This window comes from Papilio polytes, unplaced genomic scaffold (genome assembly GCF_000836215.1).
Source record: "Papilio polytes unplaced genomic scaffold, Ppol_1.0 DF822845.1, whole genome shotgun sequence".
Taxonomy (NCBI): Eukaryota; Metazoa; Arthropoda; class Insecta; order Lepidoptera; family Papilionidae; genus Papilio; species Papilio polytes.
Genome location: NW_013526359.1, coordinates 4,578,505 through 4,601,717, shown reverse-complemented (window position 1 = coordinate 4,601,717; position 23,213 = coordinate 4,578,505). Strand labels below are relative to the sequence as shown.

The 23,213-nt window shown below is 34.1% G+C and overlaps 1 protein-coding gene across 2 annotated transcripts in view; it reads right to left on the bottom strand.

The window, feature by feature from the left end:
• The window catches only part of LOC106105426 (ankyrin repeat and SAM domain-containing protein 1A-like), a 74,832-nt gene that overhangs the window by 37,989 nt on the left and 13,630 nt on the right, over positions 1–23,213 (bottom strand). The window contains exons 4-11 of one of the 2 annotated variants that reach the window (XM_013285720.1): positions 23,034–23,179; positions 21,965–22,093; positions 19,647–19,873; positions 19,217–19,316; positions 13,511–16,181; positions 7,407–7,538; positions 6,605–7,096; positions 2,888–3,047 (exon numbers count right to left, since the gene is read on the bottom strand). In XM_013285720.1, coding sequence (XP_013141174.1) covers positions 2,888–3,047; positions 6,605–7,096; positions 7,407–7,538; positions 13,511–16,181; positions 19,217–19,316; positions 19,647–19,873; positions 21,965–22,093; positions 23,034–23,179 — 4,057 coding nt within the window. The remainder of the gene's footprint in view (positions 1–2,887; positions 3,048–6,604; positions 7,097–7,406; positions 7,539–13,510; positions 16,182–19,216; positions 19,317–19,646; positions 19,874–21,964; positions 22,094–23,033; positions 23,180–23,213) is intronic. The other variant, XM_013285721.1, reaches the window with a different exon arrangement.

The window sequence follows — 23,213 nt, the reverse complement described above, 5'->3', positions numbered from 1 at the left end:
AGTCTGGAAGAACACATAGGCTACTGTGTTTTGTCTTTTTAATTCCACGCGAAAGGAATCGCAGGCAAAAGCTAGTCTTTACATAAATGAATTAACTAATAAGCAACGACAATTTTCACGGACCTGCTTTTATATACATTTTACGTTGCGTTTTTGATACATCTTATGCTCCTTTCGTGTGAATCACACTTTACGGATCGTATTAAAACTTGAAGTTTTGTCAGCCTAATGCCGGTTGTGACTGAATCAAGTTTTAGTTTCGGTATGAGGAAACCACCACGCCATCTGTGGTCGCACCGCGTAAATATCTTTCAATCATTTAGTTTGAAACTTGAAACATTATAAATGTATTTAATATCATTTAACAATTCAATTACAAGTATTTGTAGTAGTTTAAATTTATAATGAACATATTATTATAAGGTAAAAATATATGTAAAGAAAATAACTACATAATTATCTAAAAGTAAAATCTACTAGCACAATTACAAGAAAAACGTAATGACCTTTGCCAACTCTACTTATATTCAACCACAACAATAATCTTAAGATATTATCGGTGTTGTAAGGCGGTTATAATGGTTTCCTACACGAGATAGAGCTATAAAAATTTGTCAGTATTCACGCCTATTTAATACTAACATTAAAATGCTGCTAACTACAAAATATCCAATACGTCTTTTGGAACATTGGAAATTACATTATTAACATTTGTATTTTTGTATTTAATGAAATAACTCAAAAACTACTGGGCCGATTTCAAAAATTCTTTTAGTGTTAAAAAGCTACGTTATCGCTAAGTAACATTAGCATTTTTATATGTATAGATACAGACACTCGTATTAACTAGATAGCTTCTACGTATAGAGTATTATCATTGCCCTTATCCCTTTCACATAGGGTCGATGCACCATGCTACTTCCCACATCAATCTGTTTTCCATCACTTGACTCGTCACTCCCTTCTTAATCATGACATGATTATTATATGCAATCCATCCATCTTTTCATATGGCTACCTCTACCATTGTACTCCTCTAAATTCGAATTCAAAATTCTTGTCACATGAAATTAGAACGAAGTTCCTTAAAACATATTTATACAATTTTTTTCCTCTGTAATATTTATACGAAAACTGTTTTAAATAGAGTTTAAAAATGTAGTTCTTTAACATTTTTCATATCCAAAGATTGTAAGTTAAGTCTTGTTTTCATTTTGTTGATGATACACTCTAGCAGCATTTTAGTTGCATTAATATGTATTCGAGCGCATTATCACGTCTATATTCCGTGAGGCGTGAAGAATTGTCCACTTAATAGAGGCATTCGGGTCAAAGCTTGGTGCACTGCCAGCACGTTTTTCCTTGCGTTAGAAAGGAACAAGTTTTTTATGCGCTTGTTGAAGGTTACTGACGATCATAATTTAATTCAGATATTACGAAACACGACAAACAAATATTGTTATGGATTTAATTGAAGTATTCTGATTGTTTCCTTTGTTATCGATTATTATGATAAGTAACTAGCTGTTGCTCGCGACTTCGCTCGTGTGTATTTAAAAATTAATAAAAAATATAGCCATATTATTTACTGATAACGTAGCTTTTTAATGGTGAATGAATTTTTGAAATTTGCCTAGTAGTTAATGAGTTATTTCAATACAAACAAAAATACAAATCTTTCCTCTTTATAATATTAGATAACTGATTTACAAGAATAAAGTTTTGATTGTGATTCAAAAACAAGACTATTGAGATATCCGAATGTCTTTTTGTATTCCAAAATAATAGACAATAGCAATGGAAGGCGTGAATAGTGAATTTCGGTTGGTTCTTTTATTTGTTTCGCAAACAGAGAGCGGGCTGTCGGTATGCAAACAGCCGCACGCCGACAGAAAACCCCCAATCAAATATTGGTGAAATATTTGATTGGATCCGATGCGTTTTATTTTTCAACCGCAAAGCTTTCGACGATAAATGTTGATGATTTTTGCACTTTAAAACTGATGTAGTGTTTTAACGGAATCATTCAATAGATATAATTACATAACACACAATAGTACACATTTTTTCACAACAAACATTACAAAAAACTTCTATTAAAAATATTAATGCTTTATTTAAATAATCACCAAAAGGTTGAGGCAACATTACTCAACATGCCCTACTATACCAGGGATGTTAAACCAATGGTACAATATTTTAGGCGAGTTACTGATCACAAAATATTATTCACCACGAAAAAAGTAGGCATTATATGTTAGGCGAAGAGATCACTATATCACTATAGTACAGAATGTAAATAACCATAAATTCAAAATTATTTGATATCTATGCCCGCGTTAATATTTTTTAAAAAAGTAGAACGTAGATAGGTAAAGGTTCACCACCCCTGTCTTACATTGCATCAATCGTTAATCATTTAATTGCATTCATCCGTATTTCATAACCACTCATTGCCATGCTTATTGCTAAGCTGTAACTCTTGATAGAGATTGATTAGTTATAAAAAAAGGTTTTATATTGCGTTAACATAACGGTATGCTGACATAAATGATTAAACATCGAATAAGGTGAAGTAATTGCATCGATTTGGATAATCGGAATCGAATTGAAAGTCATTTTACGTTCGTGTTTATTATGAATTACCTCAATTGAAGTCTGTGTACAGTTATTTTATATTCAGACTTGCCGTGTCTATTAGGATATCATAGAAGAGTAAATAGAACGCAGCAAGTTACTGAACCAAGAAAATTCCTTGTTAGTTTTAGAAGGTAGTTACAGCGCCAAGCAGTTGCAACTCTCACTACTTAGAGCGAGACACACTCTTGTCAATTAGGATATCGTCTTTGTTTAGTATTCCTCCTCATAATAATATTTATGTACTCACCAGCAAAGGGAACATCGCAGACGTACTCCTCCACATAGTTGTCTGTGTTCCCGCTACGATCCGTGGCGCCACTGGCGACTGATGCGGCAGACGCGGCGCGCAGCAAACACATCTCAGTCTCCGTTTGACTGTCGCGCAGCATAGATCTCCGTTTGTATTCCTAAGAAAATAGGCATTTGTTACTATCTCATACCCGCTTTTCGATCTATTTATTATTAAACTGTTTTCACTCATTATTCCTTGATGTATGATGAAACCTATTTTGTTATCGTGGAGTTCTTAACTGACTATTATTGTAATGCCTAAATATAGATTTGACATACAAATTCCACAATAAACCACTCTGAGTACAGTTACAGAGTTACAATGGAGGTGACGCTTAACACTTTCCAACTGATATATTTAAAAAGTCGATAGGGATAGCCTAGCAATCCATGTTAACCCATAATGTATCCTTGTAAATAATCTAAATATTGAAACAGTTATGGTGTCATTAAAGTGACTCTGTATTGATGCCTTTAACTTAAGATTTTTCACTCCAAATATGTTTAAGCGTATTTACTCTTACCATATTGATTTTCATATGCACGTTAATCAAAACTTCATCTTATTAAATTACGTACACGTTCACGCACTTCTTGCTAGTTTTTTGATATCAGACACATTTTTTACAACAAAATATATTTGAAGTAACACATTTCATATTTTGCAATGACAAGGAGGACGCCATCTTTTCTATAAAATCAAAATGGCCTTCTTTTGTTTTTCTTCGTATTGTTAAAACAAGTAAAAGAAAACTTTGTTATAGTGCTTTTGTTTTCTTTTATTGTTTATCTCTTTCTCTCATTTTTATTCTTCGCATTTTGGGAATACCATTATTTTTTTTACAAGAAAGACACTAAACGATGCGATTATTGTAGGTAGATCAATTTCACTTACCGCACAATGAATTAATAGATTCTATGAAACAGTGTGTTATGATTTATTATACCTTTTTATAATTTAGTTTTACAAGCAGTGTTAAAATTGAAACAGGATTTATTCTTCCCATCTTATCAGGTTTTTTCTTAATTTAAAAAGTCAAATTCATGTTCACCTGATTGCCGATTGAGTTCTGGCAGGCGCGTGTTTATTTTTATTTTCAGTAACATTAGTCGAGATCAATTTATGAAAATCAAATATCATACTCGGACAGTTAAACTATGGCTCAAAGGTGTAGAAACTAAAGTTATTTTATAATATTGTTTAAGAGTTCATGAACTTAAGTTGACGCACTTGTTTTTAAATTGAAGCAGCGCCTATGGTTAACAAAACTGCAACGTTAATAAGTAGAAATTGCTATGAGATTATTTATTTACCTTTTTTTGAAATTATATGTTGTATTAAAAATTCAAATAAATAACAAGAGTTTACTTTGACAGACACAACGTATCCTCATTAGTTATCCCTATACTAAATGAATGGATAATTAACACAATAAAATAGCAGCATAAACAGAGAAACAAAAAGAAAATCATAAAAAATAAAACAACAAAAGTGACAATAATAAAGCTTTATTAAAATAATAAAACTAAATAAAATCGAAAATAATACAAATGATAGCTTAAAATAACTAAATACTCGAGCTAATTAGTTAAACAAACTGGTATAAACATTTGAACAAAATTGCCTTTTGTTATAAAATAGCAAAACCCCAATATTAAAAATTAACTAATAAATTTTTTTTACATTGCTTTAAAAACCTTTTAATTTATAGAAACAAAATCTGGTTTTTGCTCAATTGTGTTTATATCACTTTGTATTTTAAAAATTAGCAGAGAATAAAATTAACAAAAGGAAAAAAGAAATGCCTCATAATTACTAATTACAAATACTTCAGTCTACTAATAATCGAATACTTCACAACAAATACAGTTGGGATACTTTAATACTCCAACTAAAAATACAGAAATAATAAACATATAACATTCCTAGACTAAGTTAAGCCCGCTATATACACTGTTGTGACAATTTTAACTGAACAATCAAACTGTTCAGTCAAAACTGTATATAGCGTGCTTTTTACTGTCATATTGTTTATACTTTTAGAATTTTTGACGTCTTTAGAATTTCTTAACTTAATAAAGCGGCAGAATTTATTTAATTTATTAAGGCCTCAAATAGTAATAATTATCTTTTATTGAAATCTTAGAAAATAAATTCGCTTTTCGTGTTTTATCTCCTATGTTCTGCTAAAATATTAAACGTAATAAAATACGAATTTCACCATCTTTTCACAAATATATAAATTTTAGTATATTTGTATTAGGAATATTTTTAGTTTTTTTTTTCTTTTACAAATGCAGTAAAATGCCTACATCAAACATTTAATAATTCATTCGATTAAAACTATAGGAAACGTAAATTAAAAATATTAAAAAATTAAAATTTTAACTGCATAGAATACTGATATTAGTGTGTAAAGAAACAATTTAGAAATAACCTAATGGCCTCATAATAAGAAAAATAGATTAAAATGTAACGAAAAATTCTCACTGTTATTGTAAATAATATTAAAAATTAATATTAAAGAAATAGCACCTTAGCGTTTAACTTAACCATCTATTTACATAAAGTATTACTTAAAATACCACTCACAGACATTGGCCACTTAAGCAATCACTTAGTGTAGTTTTCCCACAGTAAATCTGCAATAAGAGTCTACTTAATTGACAACTGTAAGTGGCAATTAGTGATGTTAAGTTATTGAGAGCACCATACGCCAATTTGGCGGTATTTCAGAATATTTTAAATATTCAGAAGTTATTATTAACTATTGGTGACGTCACCCTGCGACTTTTTCCTAATCCTTATCTCTTCCACAACCTCCATAATTAACTGAAATGTTCAAAATTTACTTTGAAAATAAATATACAGGTGCCAAAGAAAGCAAATCGCATGCGTTCTTTAAAACATTGCGTGCTCAAGTTAAAAAAATTATAAGCAATTTAGAAATTGTTATTAAAAAAAACAATGTTAAATACTTTAATTAGATACTTTTAAATATTAGATAACGAATTAAAAAAAAATCATGCTAGAAAAACTCATGCACTTGGATTAATATAATGATTAGTACTACAGTTCACAATTTAAAATAAATGTTACAATACTAGCCTATTCTTTTTTACAAACAGTAAAGTTAAATAACATACAAAAATATTACAAAAGCATTAATTTTAGGCTAAATATCGATATAGCTAAATAACATATGTCTACAAAATATTTAAAATTTAAAATACAATTGTACAGTCGCGAAAACTGTCGGTGTCCTTAAAGCAAACGAACATTTTGTAACGAGCCGAGAAACAAAAATCTATACAACGCAGCTTGTAAATGTGTCTGTACTAAAAAAAAGTCTGGTAGTGATACAAGGCAATGTTTTTTTTTAAATTATATGGTGGCAAACGAGCAAGCGGCCACCTAAATCCGCCATAATGGCGAAGCGACCGCTGCCCATAGACATCCGCAATTGCAGATGCATTGCCTACCCATAATCAACGGAGGAGGAGACGCACATAAAGAGGATATTTCCCCTTCCTATACGTCTCCTCCACCGTCAAATCCACTGAGTATATAGTTGCAATAAACAAGATTTTTTCCCGAAATGGAACACTGCGAATTTCCGCGATTGTACAAACTAATTGTGCATTTAACGTGCTTATATTAATCAGGACTAACCTGACTCAGCGGCCTGATCCGTTCGTGTATGCTGTTCTCTGCTTGTTTGGCTGACGGAGGCGGGTGGTCAGGAGTCGGCGGCTGGTCGTAATGTGTCGGTGACAAGGGAATAGTCGCTTTATGCCTATCGTAATACCGTTCACATTCGCTCGGGCTATTCATCGACTGATCGTCTAATAAACTTTCAAGAGAAGACCGTTCTTGATTCGAGAACTTTCTAGGTCTGTCGTTCATTCTGATCTCGATATTTTCGTAGGAAGGTGGAAAATTGTTACGTTTAAGCTTCCGTCTGGGATTCTGTTCTTTTATGACGACATTTTCGTACATAGCCGTGATGGCGACAGGCTGCGAGCGGTTTTTGAGGCTGGGTCTGGGATTGGGGATGGGTATTACTCTGGCAGAGTTATGGTTCTCCTCATATTCGGCATACGATAGTTTACTGTCCACGTATTGATCTACGGAGCGACCATGCTTGAGGTAATGTTTAGCACCCTGTAACAAAAAACGAAAATTACAAATGCTGTCCAAGTAGTTTCTAATGATCATATTCCTAGAAGACGTTGAATACATTTTTATATCGACTTTGGCTTCAGAAAGCATACATCAACACAGAACTACGGAAAACGTAAGGCTTATATCGAAAGGCTACTAAAATAGTTGACCTAATTAAAACGATATTCTTTTAATTGAAGACCATAATTTCTTAACACTATAAAATCCATTTTGACTTTACTGAAGTACCACAACTTTCATTTTAAATAATTACTCTTTGCGATGAACTCCGTGATTTGGAGGTCATTACCTGTATGTCATCCAAATCATCCTGGCTCCTGGCGTGCGCCCTGAGCTCGTAGCTGTACCCGGAGGAGGGGGAGTTGGCGTGGGTGGGGGACACCGACAGGTTCCGTCGGGGGGGTTTCTTGGGGGGCGTCGGCTGCAATACAAGTACAGCCTCAGTTTGCACACTACAGTTTGTATTTACTGAGATTGGATGACATTTGGCTATTCAATATGCACTCATGTTGACCAGATTTAACATAATGTACAGAAAATGGCCTACTGCTTAATGAGTCCTAGAATGCGTGTATATTTTTAGCTCATCTTTATTGTCAACGCAGCGGAGATAAGTGTCGCAATTGCGTAATTTGAATGGTGACGAGAAAACATTTACGTGTGGTCTAAAAAATAAACTTACTGATAACGCAACTAATTAACTAAGATTTTATTAACATACTATAGCTATTACAAAGTAACATTTATATAACAAAGAGAAGACTAATATAATATATAGGTAAATATATAAATTAGATCAAAAAGTTAGAGCGAAATTATTTATAATATAAGAGACAGAACTTATGTATATGATGCTACGAAAACACCCAAACATTATCAAGTACAACTAATCTGTCAAATTACTAAGAAATAAAAAATCAGACGTATCGCGCATTACTTGGACCACACGGCATTGCCCAAGTGGATCCAGTAATTCAATATCGGGCCGCGGATGAGGGGTAAATTGGTAGCAGCCGGCCACTGAATGGACAATTTTCTACACAAAAGCTCGTTACCACAGGACGCTCCAGATAGAACGATCACTAACAAACTTAGAAACAAAGGATTTATTCAGCACTAATCACAGAGTATAAATAATTCTTGAGTTTTGCACGAAGAGCCAGCTCCTCTACCATCACAAAAGGTATCAAATTTTAAAGCTCATAAAATTCGATTAATGTGCAGTAAAGTTTTCTTACTGCCAACAATAAGGTAAGATGCATAAAACTGATTGTCACGCTGTACAAACACATTAATAAGACGCCTGCGTGTTCCGAGACGGCAATCAACCACCGTTTAAGGCTCGCCGACCGTGACCGATGGGGGTTGTTGGCTTCGCTTGTTGAATCACCAATTTGTCTTTTGGAATTACATTTAAATGTCACGCTACGATTATAATCTGGAAATAGTGTTAACGAAAAAATCATGAAAACATGTAGTTAGATCTCTTTACTTCTAAGATTTTGATTTATAAATTGTAAAAACATCGAGTAATATCATTCCTGGCTACCCTCGTACTCGGAAGGGACACGTATGTTTACGACCGTTTAGTTTGACCCCTTCGGGCTTGACACACTTGGAGACACAGTTGAAATCCCCGCCGGTGCAAACATTTGCGAACGGTTACGTGTTCTGAATATTACTCGACTTCCTGTGCAATTGCATTTGAATATTCTTCAACGTATAGATTGCCTTGATAGCATAAGTTCACTGAATAACGGTTTGATTGTTACCTTTTTACGATTTTATTTTGCATATACGGTTTACTTCATTCTTTTTACTACTTAAGGGGTTGAATTTAACTTTGTCTATAAGAGTATTTCTTGATAATGCCAAAACTTCAGATAATAAAGATCTCATCATATGCGTCTACATAAAAATAGACATGAGATCGAGGTAGGCGTATAATGTTTGCATTGCGTGCTAAAGGATTCAGGTCAAAATGAGTCGAGATTACGCGTAGACTCGCATTTTTCATTTGTCTGCTTTACAATGCTAGATCTTAAATAATCGCAGTGCTCCAGATGTTTTAAATGGTAATTTTATCCAATTGTACAGCAAAAAGACGAAAGACATTAATATGAAAATAAAAACCTCGATATTATGCTCAAACCAGATACGAATTAGGTTTAATAAAATGTCATTATATTCATGTTTAGTTACATGTTGATACAAAATAAACTTTACATGTGTAAATTGCAACATCTCTACAATAATTATGCGACATTCTTCCTCGTAATATTGATAAGCGTAAAACCATCAAAGTTCTGTACCGCTTTCAATCAATATTAATTGCACGCAATTGAAATTATAAAATGCATTACATATTGGACACTCAATCAGAATATTAATTAAAAAGATATTTGCATGCGTGTGTTTGCTGATAAAAGGCTATTAATTTTATCGAAAACATATATCGTTTAGTGTTTAAAATGTCCTGTGATTGCAGGTCAACGAACTTTGTCGACTTAAATTGAGAAATGAGATGCTTACTAGCGAACTTTCTTGTCTCTGGTATTCTTATACATATTTCGAATTATCATCTCCCTGTTCTAACAGGGGTCTTTCTCTAAGGGTCAGCGCGCCAGGATTTAATCCTCCAAGTTATTACATCTTCCGTTAACTCAGATGTCACTCACTGTCTTTATTTCCTTCTCCATATGTAATGAGGTGTAATCTTACTAATATTAAAAATGCGAAAGTTTAGATGGATGTTTGTTAGATATTGTAGCCTAAACTGCTGGACGCATCTCGGTCAAATTTGGCATATATGTAGAGGATTATCTAGAACCAAAAAGTTACTAATTATTTTTTAATTCCACGCGGACGGAGTCTTTTAAGATTAAAAGTTAAAGGTACAATATATAGATTGCGTAAATCATATCGCAACATACAAAATTAAACGTATTTACAGACAGGATACATTTCATAGGCACTTTAACAAGTCCGTTGCAATCACCGGTGTTTTGGCAACAAAAAACAATTCATTTCGCAACATTGTGTAAATCCGTTCAGCGAATATCTAATTCGAGTTTTATAGTACTCATTAATTTAACACTTCAGCACTATTAAGGAAGATTATACCAGTTTATGAGCTAATAAAATATAGAAACTATTAGGTCAGCTACTTCGAGTAGAACTCTGTCGAAAATTTTGAGTTTATGTTTGAAAAGTAAAGTAACACATGCCCGAAAACTTAAAAGAACAGGCAAGAATCTATTTAGAAATAAAACCCTTAAAGTTAATCGAAATAAGAATAAAGAACAAGTGAATAAGCATAAATGATTTTTTAAAGAAAGGCGTGGCAAACGAGCAACAGGAGCACTTTTTGTGGTAATTACACTACAAGTGATACCTATACACGTTGAAAAATTCATTTATTGTTTGGTAGAAAACTAAATACTACATTTTATCCAAAATATTTAAATACTAAAGTGCTTGACTACTTATGCAATAAGAAAGCGGTACGGAACCACAGTCTTCCGTGCATAATTTCCTTCAAAAAAACATAAATATCTTTATTTATTTATTTTATTTATTTATTCATATAAGTATACACAACAGCTAATTTAATCACACAATTATATAGGAAAATAGAACAAGTATACACAAAACAGATAAATTAGCCAACAGGTGCATAACTACATTGTAACAAACAATTTGTTGAGGTTCATTTTTCTAAGTAAGTACATAAGTTATAAAGCGCTAAACAAGATCACGTATACATATTGATATTTCTTTAAATTAGATTAGTTTTTATTTTATTTTATTCTATATCTTAATGTACTATTTACATATATTTAAAGATACACTGTACAACCACATACATTGGTTAAATGGTTTAATAACACATAACATTAATTCGTGATACAAAATACGCAGTACTAAGTGACGTCACCGTACAGAGCTGCGTTTAGTCACGCAGACTAAAAACAGATTAATAAATTAAAACGTATGACTTATGTCGCTAATTAAGTTGTTAAAAGTTCTCCCACGTGCTTCGTCGACTACTGGACTGTAAGCGGGAAATTCCGAATTCTACACACCAAATATATGATTGTTACGGACAAAATACGATGAAAACTTGTATTACGCTTTTTTTATTTGATAGAAAAACTGTTTTTAAAAAAACATCATTATTTGATATAGAAAACAGCAAGTTTACTATACAACAGACTTTATCATCAAGGGTTAATCTAATCAGATTATGAAAAACAACTGTAATGTTGAAAAACACAGAGTTCCAAGAATAATCCTGAAGTTTCAGTAAACATAGATGTTATTAACACATTTATAAATGAAAGACCTTGGTTACGAAAATAACAGATTAATTCGCTGTTAAGGTTAGGATTAATATGATCTTGAAAATTAAATGAAAACGCGAATAAAAAATATCATCTCCGATATATTTAGGGCCTGTCCCACTGAATTGTAAATTGTCTGATAACAATCCAACGTGTAAAATATGTGATGTAAATATCGGATTTTGTTCCCTTATGAGATAGTGACGTCATGTTTAAGCGAGCGTCTATCAGCCAGTGCTGGGTCAGGCCCTTAGTGTTTTAGACATTCATCACAACATTCATGAATTTCATTCATGAATTACATTTAAGCTCATTCGGGTTACAAAGGAGTTAAAGATACAAAGATATAATTTCTTAGTACAGAATTATTTAATTATTGTACTAGTATTCGAATGTTGATGTACTAGAATCGTAATCTACCAATAGCTAACACGCAGCTGCACTGGCCATGCGCCAAGCTTCCATCAGAACTATTTCCGTGGATGCCGAAACTCCGTTACTAAGGAGCAATCTACATCATTACTCAATATTGAGTGAACATTGACGTAAAATACACAAGACTAGTTATCTAAAAGTGTTTACATTCAAAATTAGGTCAGAATAAGAGAAATATTTTTGGACTTTACGTGGCTTATTCTTATAAAGAACCGATTCTTGTAAATAGGATGTTAGTTTGACTGTCGTTTTAGTAATTCATGGTCCATAAAAGAGAAATCTAACCTCAGGGACTGTATAATTGATTATTAAAGACTATGAGTACTATTTTCAGAGTTATTACAATTTATTCCTAGGTTTTACCCGATGTCATAAGATAAGACCATGACACTTAATTCAAGCGTCTATTGAATGGACGAGAATAGGGGAATTATCTTGTTGAATGCGTAGATTCCCCTTGTAATAGCCAAATGCCGAATTACGAATCATAGGAATATAGGTCGTGGAGTCCTTGACATATAAACAACATTGAGTTTATTTTCTATCAAATACCTTGTCGATTGTTTACAATGAACATTAAGATGTTTGAAAGTGCCTATCTTGTACTATATCCTTGATAGAATCGACCCTTAGTGAGCAATTAACGACTAAATGCGGCAATCATTCTTTGAAAAATAATTTGAGTAGTATCTTTTGTTTTAAACTACTCACTCAGAAATTATTCCCTAATAATTCCATAACCAAAAACTTACATTTCAAAAATGTTTCCATAGATTTCACAACACAAACACTGCACAACACACACAAAGTAAACAACGCGTTAGTAATATAAAGTCAGCAAATCTGTCCCGAAATTACACAATTCACAAGCGTCAGTTGCGTCCGCGACGAATCTACTAACCGAGTACGCTGGCCGCGTGCGACGCTCCGGCCATATGGCATGAGATTAAAGGAATCCAACTGTACGTCAATTGCTTGAATATAATAACCAATTGAGCTTCGGCAACAATTAAATATGGTTAGGCACTTCATAATATTTTGCATCCGTCTGAACTGAACCGATTTCAGTCAGAAAACGGTTGCTGTAGATACAAAGTTCATTTATTTCTTACAATACGCATTATGAATATAATTCGAAGAGCATACTAAAAATAAATAAGAGCTTCGTGAGAAAATCAACATTCCCGTTTGCTCCACATGTCAACTAAACAGTTTATGACGTACTCGTCCGTAGCAGGATGTTGCTTTTTAATTATTTTTACTAATCAATAAGTTAAACATACGTTTTTGAGTTGAAAAGAAATTCACATAACTCGGATAGTGTAACCGGTGTATTAAACGACCAGACTTTATGATAAAAAAGATTACATTTACACGTATTAGCAGTGCAATTACCGACATGAAATGCAAGAAAATGCTAGCAACATCGGTGTTATTAATAAGGGATCCTTGTCTAACCATTCCACGAATCAAGTTAAGGTATCCTGGGTGCGTTCGAATTCCAAGAAAAGATTAAAATATAAACGTCATAATAAGAATCTGGCCAACAACAAGTGCATTTGAATGATATAAAGAAATGAAACCTAAAAATGTAGATCTGTAGTTTTTGACTTACCGAAACTTTACTATAGTCGTGGTGATGCGCGAGATGTAAGGGCGCGCAGCTGGAGGCCGCACTGGACACGCTGAGCGCGTCACCCTCGCTTGTACCCTCCGCCTCCTCCCAGCGCCGCCGCCCCGACCCGCTGCGAACACCCCCGGCCCCCCGCACCCGCTCAAGCGAAGCACAGTCAAGCACATCCGTATCTACCCTCGGAACACCGCTGTCGTCCTCATACCCCGACGAAGAACTCTCAGAACTAGCCACACTTATACCGCTCTCGCATTTCGATTCCAAATTATGTTCGGTATCCTCTAAAATCGCTTCAATATCAAATTTAGAATCTCTACTCCCAAATTTAAAAGAGTCGCTGTGTACCCACGGCCGTTTCGTGGTACTTATATCAGATTTTACAGTCTCGGCGTCTGAGATTTCTTCGTCTGTATTGGAGTTATCATCCGAATCATCCTCGGAAGACTCTTCGAGGCATGTTTTAAAAGATGCATCGGATTTAATCGTGACGTTGGAATTACACGATTGCAGTGACCATTGACCGGAGTGTTCCGATGAGCTCGATTGACGTGGCGGTAAATGCACAGTATCAGAAGCTTGTGAGTTAGTGTCGGCTGATGTTGAATGACTACCTATTGATATGACTTCAGCGATATCTTTAACGGAATAACGTTCATAAGATGATGATGATGTCGAAGTGTGAGATGACATTGTTACATATGCAGGAGTATACAGTATGTTGTCATTTGTATAATTACTCGCGACTATTTTTTCAACTTTACCACTAGCATTGGGTTCTTCTAGGTTTGACGGAACTGACTTAATTTTAGTTAAACGCGGTTTTTGTATTGACGAAAAAGGAGAAGCTTCGAGTGTGATATCTGGGGTAGAGATACTTCTCTTTATAGCAGAAAATTTAATAACAAAATCGATATTATTCTTTCTGTGATCATCATGCATTTTGCAGTTTTTGTTGTCGCAGAAACAACGAAATGATGTAGACCTCAACTCCAGTTTGTTTCTGAAATCTTCCATATCAATTATAACTTCTTCGGCCTCAACCTGATTAATTTCTAGCAAGTCCTCCGCGCTGGCATGATTTTTAGGACGTTTCGGCTTACAAAAACATATCGCAGTTTCAAAATAACTGTCTCTCTTTTCGCTAGTGGACAGTCCTGTTGTAAAAGGATCATTATCTTTGAAAAGTGTTTCTCTATTAAATATATCAATAAATTCTTGGACTGTCGGAGCTTTATATATGCAGTGACCTGTACCTTTAATGTGATAATTTGGTAACGTATCTTTTAAAATCGTGCTATTCCATTTGGGTAAATCTCTGACATTCGTTGAATTTCTGTCTAGTTCTATATTAGTGAATGTTTTATGTCTAAAGAGAACTTTCTTACGTCCATTATCTTCAGTTTTCTTATTGGGTAATGTTCCAGTCATTGATAAGCGGATACTCTTATCGTTATCATCGTCAGTGCAATCAACATTTTCCAACGCACTGGCTTCAGTATGGTTAGATGAATCTGACGAATCTGACAGTGTCCTTTGAACTTTAGCTTTATTTGTGTTATTGTCGATAACAGATATTTTAGAATGACGAAATGATTTAGACTTAGTTGATAATAGAATATCCTCTAAATTTGATTCATCAATCATGGAATCAGAAGACAGAGTCGATGACCTACTAATATTAGGAGAAGTATTATTGGATCTTTCTTGGGTCAGTATATTTCGCTTTGGTACTTCCGGTAGTCTTCGTTCCCGTGTTAGAGATATATTTTCATATAACGGTCTTAGTTCTGAATCATCCAATAGTTTTTTGGGGGGAATATGAGTTCTGATAGCTGGTGTTGGACGAGATGGTTTGTTTTCAATAGCGACATTTTCGTACGTCGTTAAATCATTATCTTTCACATTACTATTATTTGATCTCGGTGTTGGTTTCGGTAACTGTGTAATGTTTTGCAAGATCGTAATTGGTTCAATGTAAGAAATTGAACTTTTTGATGAGAATTCATATGATTCGTAACATTCGTTAATCAAAGTGGCTGATTCTAAAGAAGTCGTTGAAATCAAAGATTTACGATTATGTAACACTCTAGGTTCAAATATACTACTAAACTTTGCATCAAAATTCACTGCTTCTGTAGGTGGCGATGGGAAAGAGACGTTGTTGTCATAATTTTCTACGATATCTGTAGAACTATCGACTATGGATTCTTGGGAATCACTTATTTCATTGTTTTCCGATATGTTAGGCAATGATGTTTTAAACCCAGGACAACTTCGATTACTTCGATTAACAGTAGAATCTCTATTTAACGTCCCTAATCTGTCTAAAGAAATAGTATCGAATTCATCGTTACAAATAATATCACCCGACTCCTCCTTTTTCGACAATATTTTAAAAAACTTACTATTGCCGATTAGCAAAGTATTGACAGAGTTTTTACTTTCAGATAGTTTCGATTTAGCATCAGTTTCCGACTCTAAACCCGAGTTGTTAGAAATATTAGGAGCAGAATTAAATTTCGCTTTCAAGCCCAAGCATTTCGAAGCAAGCTTTTTGACAAAACTTTGAGGTTGAATATTTTTTGTTAGAGACGAAGATGACGGAAATAAGCTTTCAGTTTTGTTAGTATTTTTCTGGGTCATTGGGGCTTTCCTGTAAAACACATAAAGCATCAAAATAAAACAAATAATAATTTAATTAACATTTATCTATGATATTATTAGTTATTAGTAAAAGACCTAAATTAACCACCACCAAAAGCGGAGCACCAGAAAATTACCAATCAACAAACAGTTGTTTTACTTGATCTAGTTTCTTTTTAAATAAAATTTGTACTCTGCTTCTACGTCGAGAGCTACTGGTTTCTGACTTACTATCCTCGCCAAAACTTACGTCTTTTTTAACAATTACTTCCGTATCTTTTTCACGAAGTACAACTGGTTTAGCGTTATCCTTGTTCACTTCTAACGAGCTTCGTATACTTTCACAGCTAAGAAAGACCAGTTGACTTGATGATTTGCTTTTATCGTCAATACTTAACGTGTCCCTACAAAAACATAGCAGAGTTTCGTTTTTTTCCTTTTGTTTTGTGAATGGGAATCCGCCAGTGCGTATCGCGGTTGGATCTAAAACCTCGAGATATATGTAATCTGAAGGTTGTCTGTATTTACAGCCATCGTCACCTTTAAAATGAAATTTATCACTAATTTTTGGGAGACTTTGTAAATCGGGTACTGACAATTTTCTTTCATAGATATCCATTGTCATATAACTACTTCTATTATTCGTTGAATCGACTTCATCGAGTCTATCGACCGAATGAGCCTGCATGTTTGTATATATCTCCGGAGACATTTGTGTATAATTGGATGCTTTATCGTCATCCGGTATATTCCGTAGTGGTAACTTTGATGCCAGGGGGGAAATATGACAATATATGGAATTACGATCAGATGAAGATGATGAATCTTTCCTTTGGTAAGTATGTGATGAATGTTTAGATTCACTTCTGGGTAAATTATATTTAGATTTAACTTTCTTCTCCGGTTTAGGTAATGATCGATGTTTAGAAACGGTTGTTGCTACATTTTCATTCGGTAAATTTGATGACGTTTCATACTTAATTGGGTGTGTTACGCTATATTTGCACACTACGTTTTCATATAAAACCGTTGTATCGATACTTTCTTCGTCGTTTATATGATCAACATTCTCGTATAAATTTGTAACATTACTGTAGTTATTCATAAAATTAAAATTTTCCAACTGAGGGAAACTCCGCGAACCTGAGGTGTTAGACACACGAGGGTTACTTTTCAAAATGTTAGAAGCTAGCGACGCACAATAAGCTGAAGAACTTTGTTTACGCGACCTGTGAATCAAATTGTATGCCATAATTGAACATTTATTTCTTTAAAATGAAGTTGTATCGCATTACCCATACTAATATGGGGTGCTATTTGATTTTTATTTTTCTTTTGTAGTGCAACATTTAATTTAGCACGAAGTTCAAAGGATCGTCTTTCAAATTTGACTTCAAATGGTTAGACCCAAGTTCTTTTTCGTTTATCAAAGGACGTACTTTTACTCTCCTCGTTCCGTACAAACGCGTACCTGACCGTTGCTAGATAAAATCAAAGACACGGAAGAATTTAATGAGGGACTCCGCATTGACAGTTTTTGTTTTGGCTCGTTCCTTCAGGGAAGCCTGCACACCTTTTTAACAAAATGGAAAAAAATATCTATTGCCAAGCTGTTTTTTAAATAACCGCGATCTTTAAACATTTGTGCACTTTAAAGTTTAATGCAAAATAAAATATATTTAATTGAGACTTTTATTTAATTTGGATTGCTGGAAACTATTTTTAAATTTAAAACTTTATTTGCTTTAGTAGTTTGCTAAATAGTATCTGTACTTCCCAACTTGTTTTTAAGTTTAACAGTTTAGTTCCGCGAGTATTTCACCCGCTACAATAAAATGGGTATCTTATAGTTATAATATTCAGATAGATTATTTAAATAAAATATACGATGTATAAATGAGATATGAAAAAAGGGACCACAAAAGTGAAAAAAGCATCCAAGATAGCAATCAACGGTTCAAAGGTAGACATATCGTGTGTTATAATTGAGATGGCGCTCTCCAATTAAAACTGAATGTTTACAACCTCCTCTAAAGCGGATCTTTGAATAATTACACTGAGTTTTCTTTAGCGTATTCCCCTTGGGGCGGACGTTTAGCGAACTCAAACGCTGTATTTAAAAATAAAAACATTTCAAAGGGATGCTTTAAACGCAATAATATTTTTAAATGAATTTTGAATAGAATTGATTACTTCATAGTATGTTACTTTTTATTTTAAGTTAAAAAAAGTAGTGTGACAGAAATTTCGGTTTCAGATCAAACCGAGCCAGACCCAAAATTCGGTTTCGGCTGCAACTAAGAGCAAAACCGAAAGTTCGGTTTCGGTTGAAATTTAGAGCAAAGCCCAAAGTTTGATTACAGCTGAAAAACCAGTCTCAGTCGGACAATTTTTAAAAGTCAAAACCAATCGAGACTCAACATTGTGAATAGCACGTTTGTGAATAATTCGTTCGATATAACACTTAGTGGGTTTTTTGCAATTTCCCAACGGCATACATGATCATCTACTTATCAACGCATGCTTTGTTAGATTCAAGTAACAAATAAAGCTTCTAAAACACCATCACCATGATTTTAACCCAAATTATTAAAGAAAAATAAATAGCGTTAGAGCATTATTAGAATTTTCATACAAATTTAAAGGAAATCAACTTCGAAATATGAGAAAAATGTTTAAAACAACATTAGAAAATTCGCATGTTTTGAAATTAATCTCCTTTAAAAAAATAAAACAATAAACTTATTAATACTTCCATAAATTCTAACATATTATAAATAACTATATTTCTAACGATATAATGTTTGAATTTATAAAAGTATTAATGCATTGAAAAATAAAATCCAAATCCATCTATCGCTAGAAATAATTAAAATTTTCTTGAAAGATACAAGATTTATTGATATTATAAATACGAACATTTAGATATCTCCAGAACGGCTTAATGGATTTTTATGAAATTCAGCACAGATGTAGATGAAAGTCTGGAGAAAGACATCATACATAGGTTATTTTTTTTTATTACAGCTAGTGGTATAAACTTACACATGTGAGGAGGCGGGGTACCCTGTGGGACTGTATCCCTGCACGGGGAAGGGCGGCATATCCTCCCAGCTTTCGTGGTTGCATGCCATACTTTCATACTCTACGACGTACAGAAAAAACCAATCACACACATATTTAGCAATATTATAATTGATTCGTTAAAGTTTTTCGGTTATTTTTACTAATATCTTAACAAGAAAGTTTAAATGGATGGATGTTTAGAGTTTGTAGCCAAAACGGTTGAACGGATCTCGACGAAATTTGGCATCGACAAAGAGGACAGTCTTGAAAAACACATAGTATACTTGCTTTGGTTTTTATTTAATTCCACGAGGACGGAGTCGCGGGTGAAAACTAGTTTCTAATAAAATGCATGACATATTTAACCTTTCTAAATGAAACTATTGAATTATAAAATATAAAAACTCACCCCGTATAACCCTTTTGATTCTTTTGGACGCCTCTCCGGAATATTCGAGAAGTAACCTGTCCACTGTCATCCCCTTGTTATTAACGGCGTGAAGGTCCGCCCCCTTCTCCAGCAGCGCGCGCACAACACACGCCTTGCCGAAGCAGGCAGCCTCGTGTAGTGGCGTTCCAGAGTACGATCTCACATTGGGATCGAAACCAGCTTCTAACAAAGCTATCACTACCTCCCTATAGACAAACGTAATTATTGTTATACCGATTAGGCTTGACATTATCCAGAATCGCAGGAAAAGACGAGACACTTGGAAAACTGTAAAACGAACCTATGATAAATTCTGTTTTGAGCTATAACTGGCTCAATGGTGAGATAAAAAAATCGAATGTAAAGCAGATTCATATCAATATTAGACTCGCTTTTCGCTAGCTTTCAAGGAAGTGTGTTAGAAACTTTAAGGCAAAAATACAGGAATGATTTTTGTAGCAACGCGCGATATAATCAACTTTTAAAACATAAACGATATGACTCGAATATAGAACATTTCCTTTGTTACTTTTAAATAAAATTAGCATTAGTTGAGTACAAATAGCAAAATAAATGTCATACTTAGGATATAACAGTATAAATAAAATATGAACGATATTTTTATTGATTACCACTGCTTACTAGAACTGATTCATTAGCATGGACACTGGCCATTGGATTGGTTTGAGGGTGCAATCCAAATCAACTACACATCGTACGCTATTGACGACTAATATATGAATCAAATAAAAATGCAATCGATCATAAAAAACCATGTGTTAGCAAGACATGAAAGTCCTATCCGTCCTCATCATCATCGACTTTCCCTTAGGCCTTATGGAGAGTCGGCACAGTATGTGCTGCTCTTCCATACATCTCTATCAGCCGTCATATCTGAATCCACTCCTTTCTTAAACATATCCTCTTTCACACAATCCATCCATACTTTCTTCGGTCTTCCTCTTCCTTTGTAGCTATCCACATTCTATCTTAACACTTTCTGGTTTATGTCCCCATCATTTCGTCGCATAACATGTCCATACCACGCTAACCTTTTGCTTCTCAATTTCTCCACCACTGGCGCTACTTTCAAACTTCCTATATTGTACACATTCTTAACTTTATCCATTCTTGTCACACCACACATCCATCTTAACATACGCATCTCAGCCACATGCAATCTCCTTTCATCCGCAACTTTAATGGGCCAACATTCAGATCCATACAATACGACAGGTCTTATGATGGACTTGTAGATCTGTCCCTTAAGCCTAAGAGGCATTCTTGGATCACAAGTCACACCAGTAACCTGTCGCCATTTCATAATATATATAAATATACTTACTGCTCCTATTCTCTATAAAAAGAGAGAATACAATTAGGTATGAGTTATGATAACATATAGAGTATAGAGTTATAACTATAGAGTCATCATTATCATCTCCTTATCCTACTCTCGAATGGCGCAACAGGTTTTTGTCCTCCACATAACTCTATACGTCATATCAGTCATCACTTTTTGATCATGTCACCTTTCACGCAATCCATCCATCTCTTTCTACATCTACCTCATTAGTAATGTTATTTATGTCATTAATATAAATATCTTATACTGGATACACCTCAAAGTGCTTTCGTGTCGTCTATCTGTCGGGGAATAATAATTCGATGGTAATATAAAGGCGAGTACACACAATCGCGACTTATTCATATTCATTCGTTCGTTATAACGCTTCAATCGGCCTGTCTGCGAATTAACGCCTGATCACTGCAAATGTTTGTGAAAGGGAGAGCAAGCACAATATAGATGTTCACATAAGTTAATGTAACATGTTAACAAATAATGTTTCCATAGTTTGAAAAAATCGTTAATTTTAGTGTTCAAAATAGTATTATCACAACCAAGCTTGGACCTAACTTGCAATTAGTTCTTACTTTGACAAGTCAATACAAGTCGACTATTTAGAGCAAGCACACCTGACTAAACTATCGCACAACTGTTTAGACTCGCTTTGATTCCTATGAGCTTATATGGAGTTGCGCGCTACTCCTTATTTAGTTGTGCAACTAAACAGTCATATTGGTTGCGAAACAATCGACAATCGCACAGTTGTAAGATAGTTCAGTCGAAGGTGTGCGCCCGCTCTTAATTGATGATTCCTTCAATTCCTATATCGACAGTTTATAGGTACCATCACAAATTATCGAAATCATCAATCTAACGCTAACTAAATCTAAAGGTACAAATAACAAATTACCCAAATTATCAAACTAACAGTAACATGTGTACTACTTACTTGTGTCCATTTTTGCTTGCTCGATGTAAGGGAGTTGAAGACGGGAATATATGTTCCCTCGTGTTGGGATACTTGTAAGGCTGCACTAACAGCGGCCGTGCTCTGAGCATGTGCTGGACCGTCTCTAAACTACAAAAGGGAAAGACAATTAGAAACCGCAATTCGTCCATTTGGTAACTTCAAGATTACCTGTAAAAATGTACACTTAGTAAGCCCCTTTATTGAACATAGATGTTGCTCGCGTATTCCTCCGCGTGAATTTTAAAGACATAGCCTATGTTACTCACTGATAATGTAGCTTATTAATAGTGCAAGAATTTTTGAAATCGGTCCAATAGTTTTTGAGTTATTCCAATACATAAAATACAAATCGTTTTTCATTCTATAATTAGTAGATAGTGTTAAGTAGGAAATCAGTACCGTGCCCTAGTAGCAGTGCAACACTAAATCATTGACGCATTGGATATTCGCGCGCGATTCTGACGGGATTTCTAGTGGAGTGTTTAAATTAATATCGCTAGTTAAAATATTAATTGTTTAAAAGTAGGTATAATAAGTAGCTCTCAAATCCGAATTGCGAAGTATTTTTCGAAAACTGATTGCTTAAGACATGTATGATTTATTTTATTATAAGTTATAAATTCGTTTTGAAACCATACATTAACTTTGATAAAGTTCGCCTGACCACTGGAAACTGTCAAACATGAATAACTTGGTAGCAAGTTGCTCCTGCACGATGTAACTTAAGAATATAGTTCCGTCAACTAGCCAGCTTGCGGCGTAACTTACGTGGTCTTAGATGTACCCTAAACTTGCTTTACGAACTCAAGTGACGGGCTATAGTGAGTTTGAGACGAAACTTAGTTAAGTCGTTAAAGAAACTTCTAAGGCCGCATTTAAAAACACAAATTGCTATACAAAACACATAAATTGCTATACCAAATACATAAAGAATTGTGCAACTATAATAAAATATACAAGTTTCAGATATCATGAAAAATCGGTCGTTTTTCATAATGAGTAGGCAGCGCCACAAATGTAAATGTGTACAGAAAATAGACATACTAACCGTCCATACTGCGCCGCCAAGTCTAAAGCACTTTCATCCTTCAAGTTCCTGAGCTCAGCATCAGCGCCTCTCGACAGCAGCTGTGCAACCACGTCGATATACCCGGACTGAGCGGCTATTAACAACGCTGTCTCTTGATTAGATGTCTGTATAAAAAGTGAAGATAATATAATAACAATA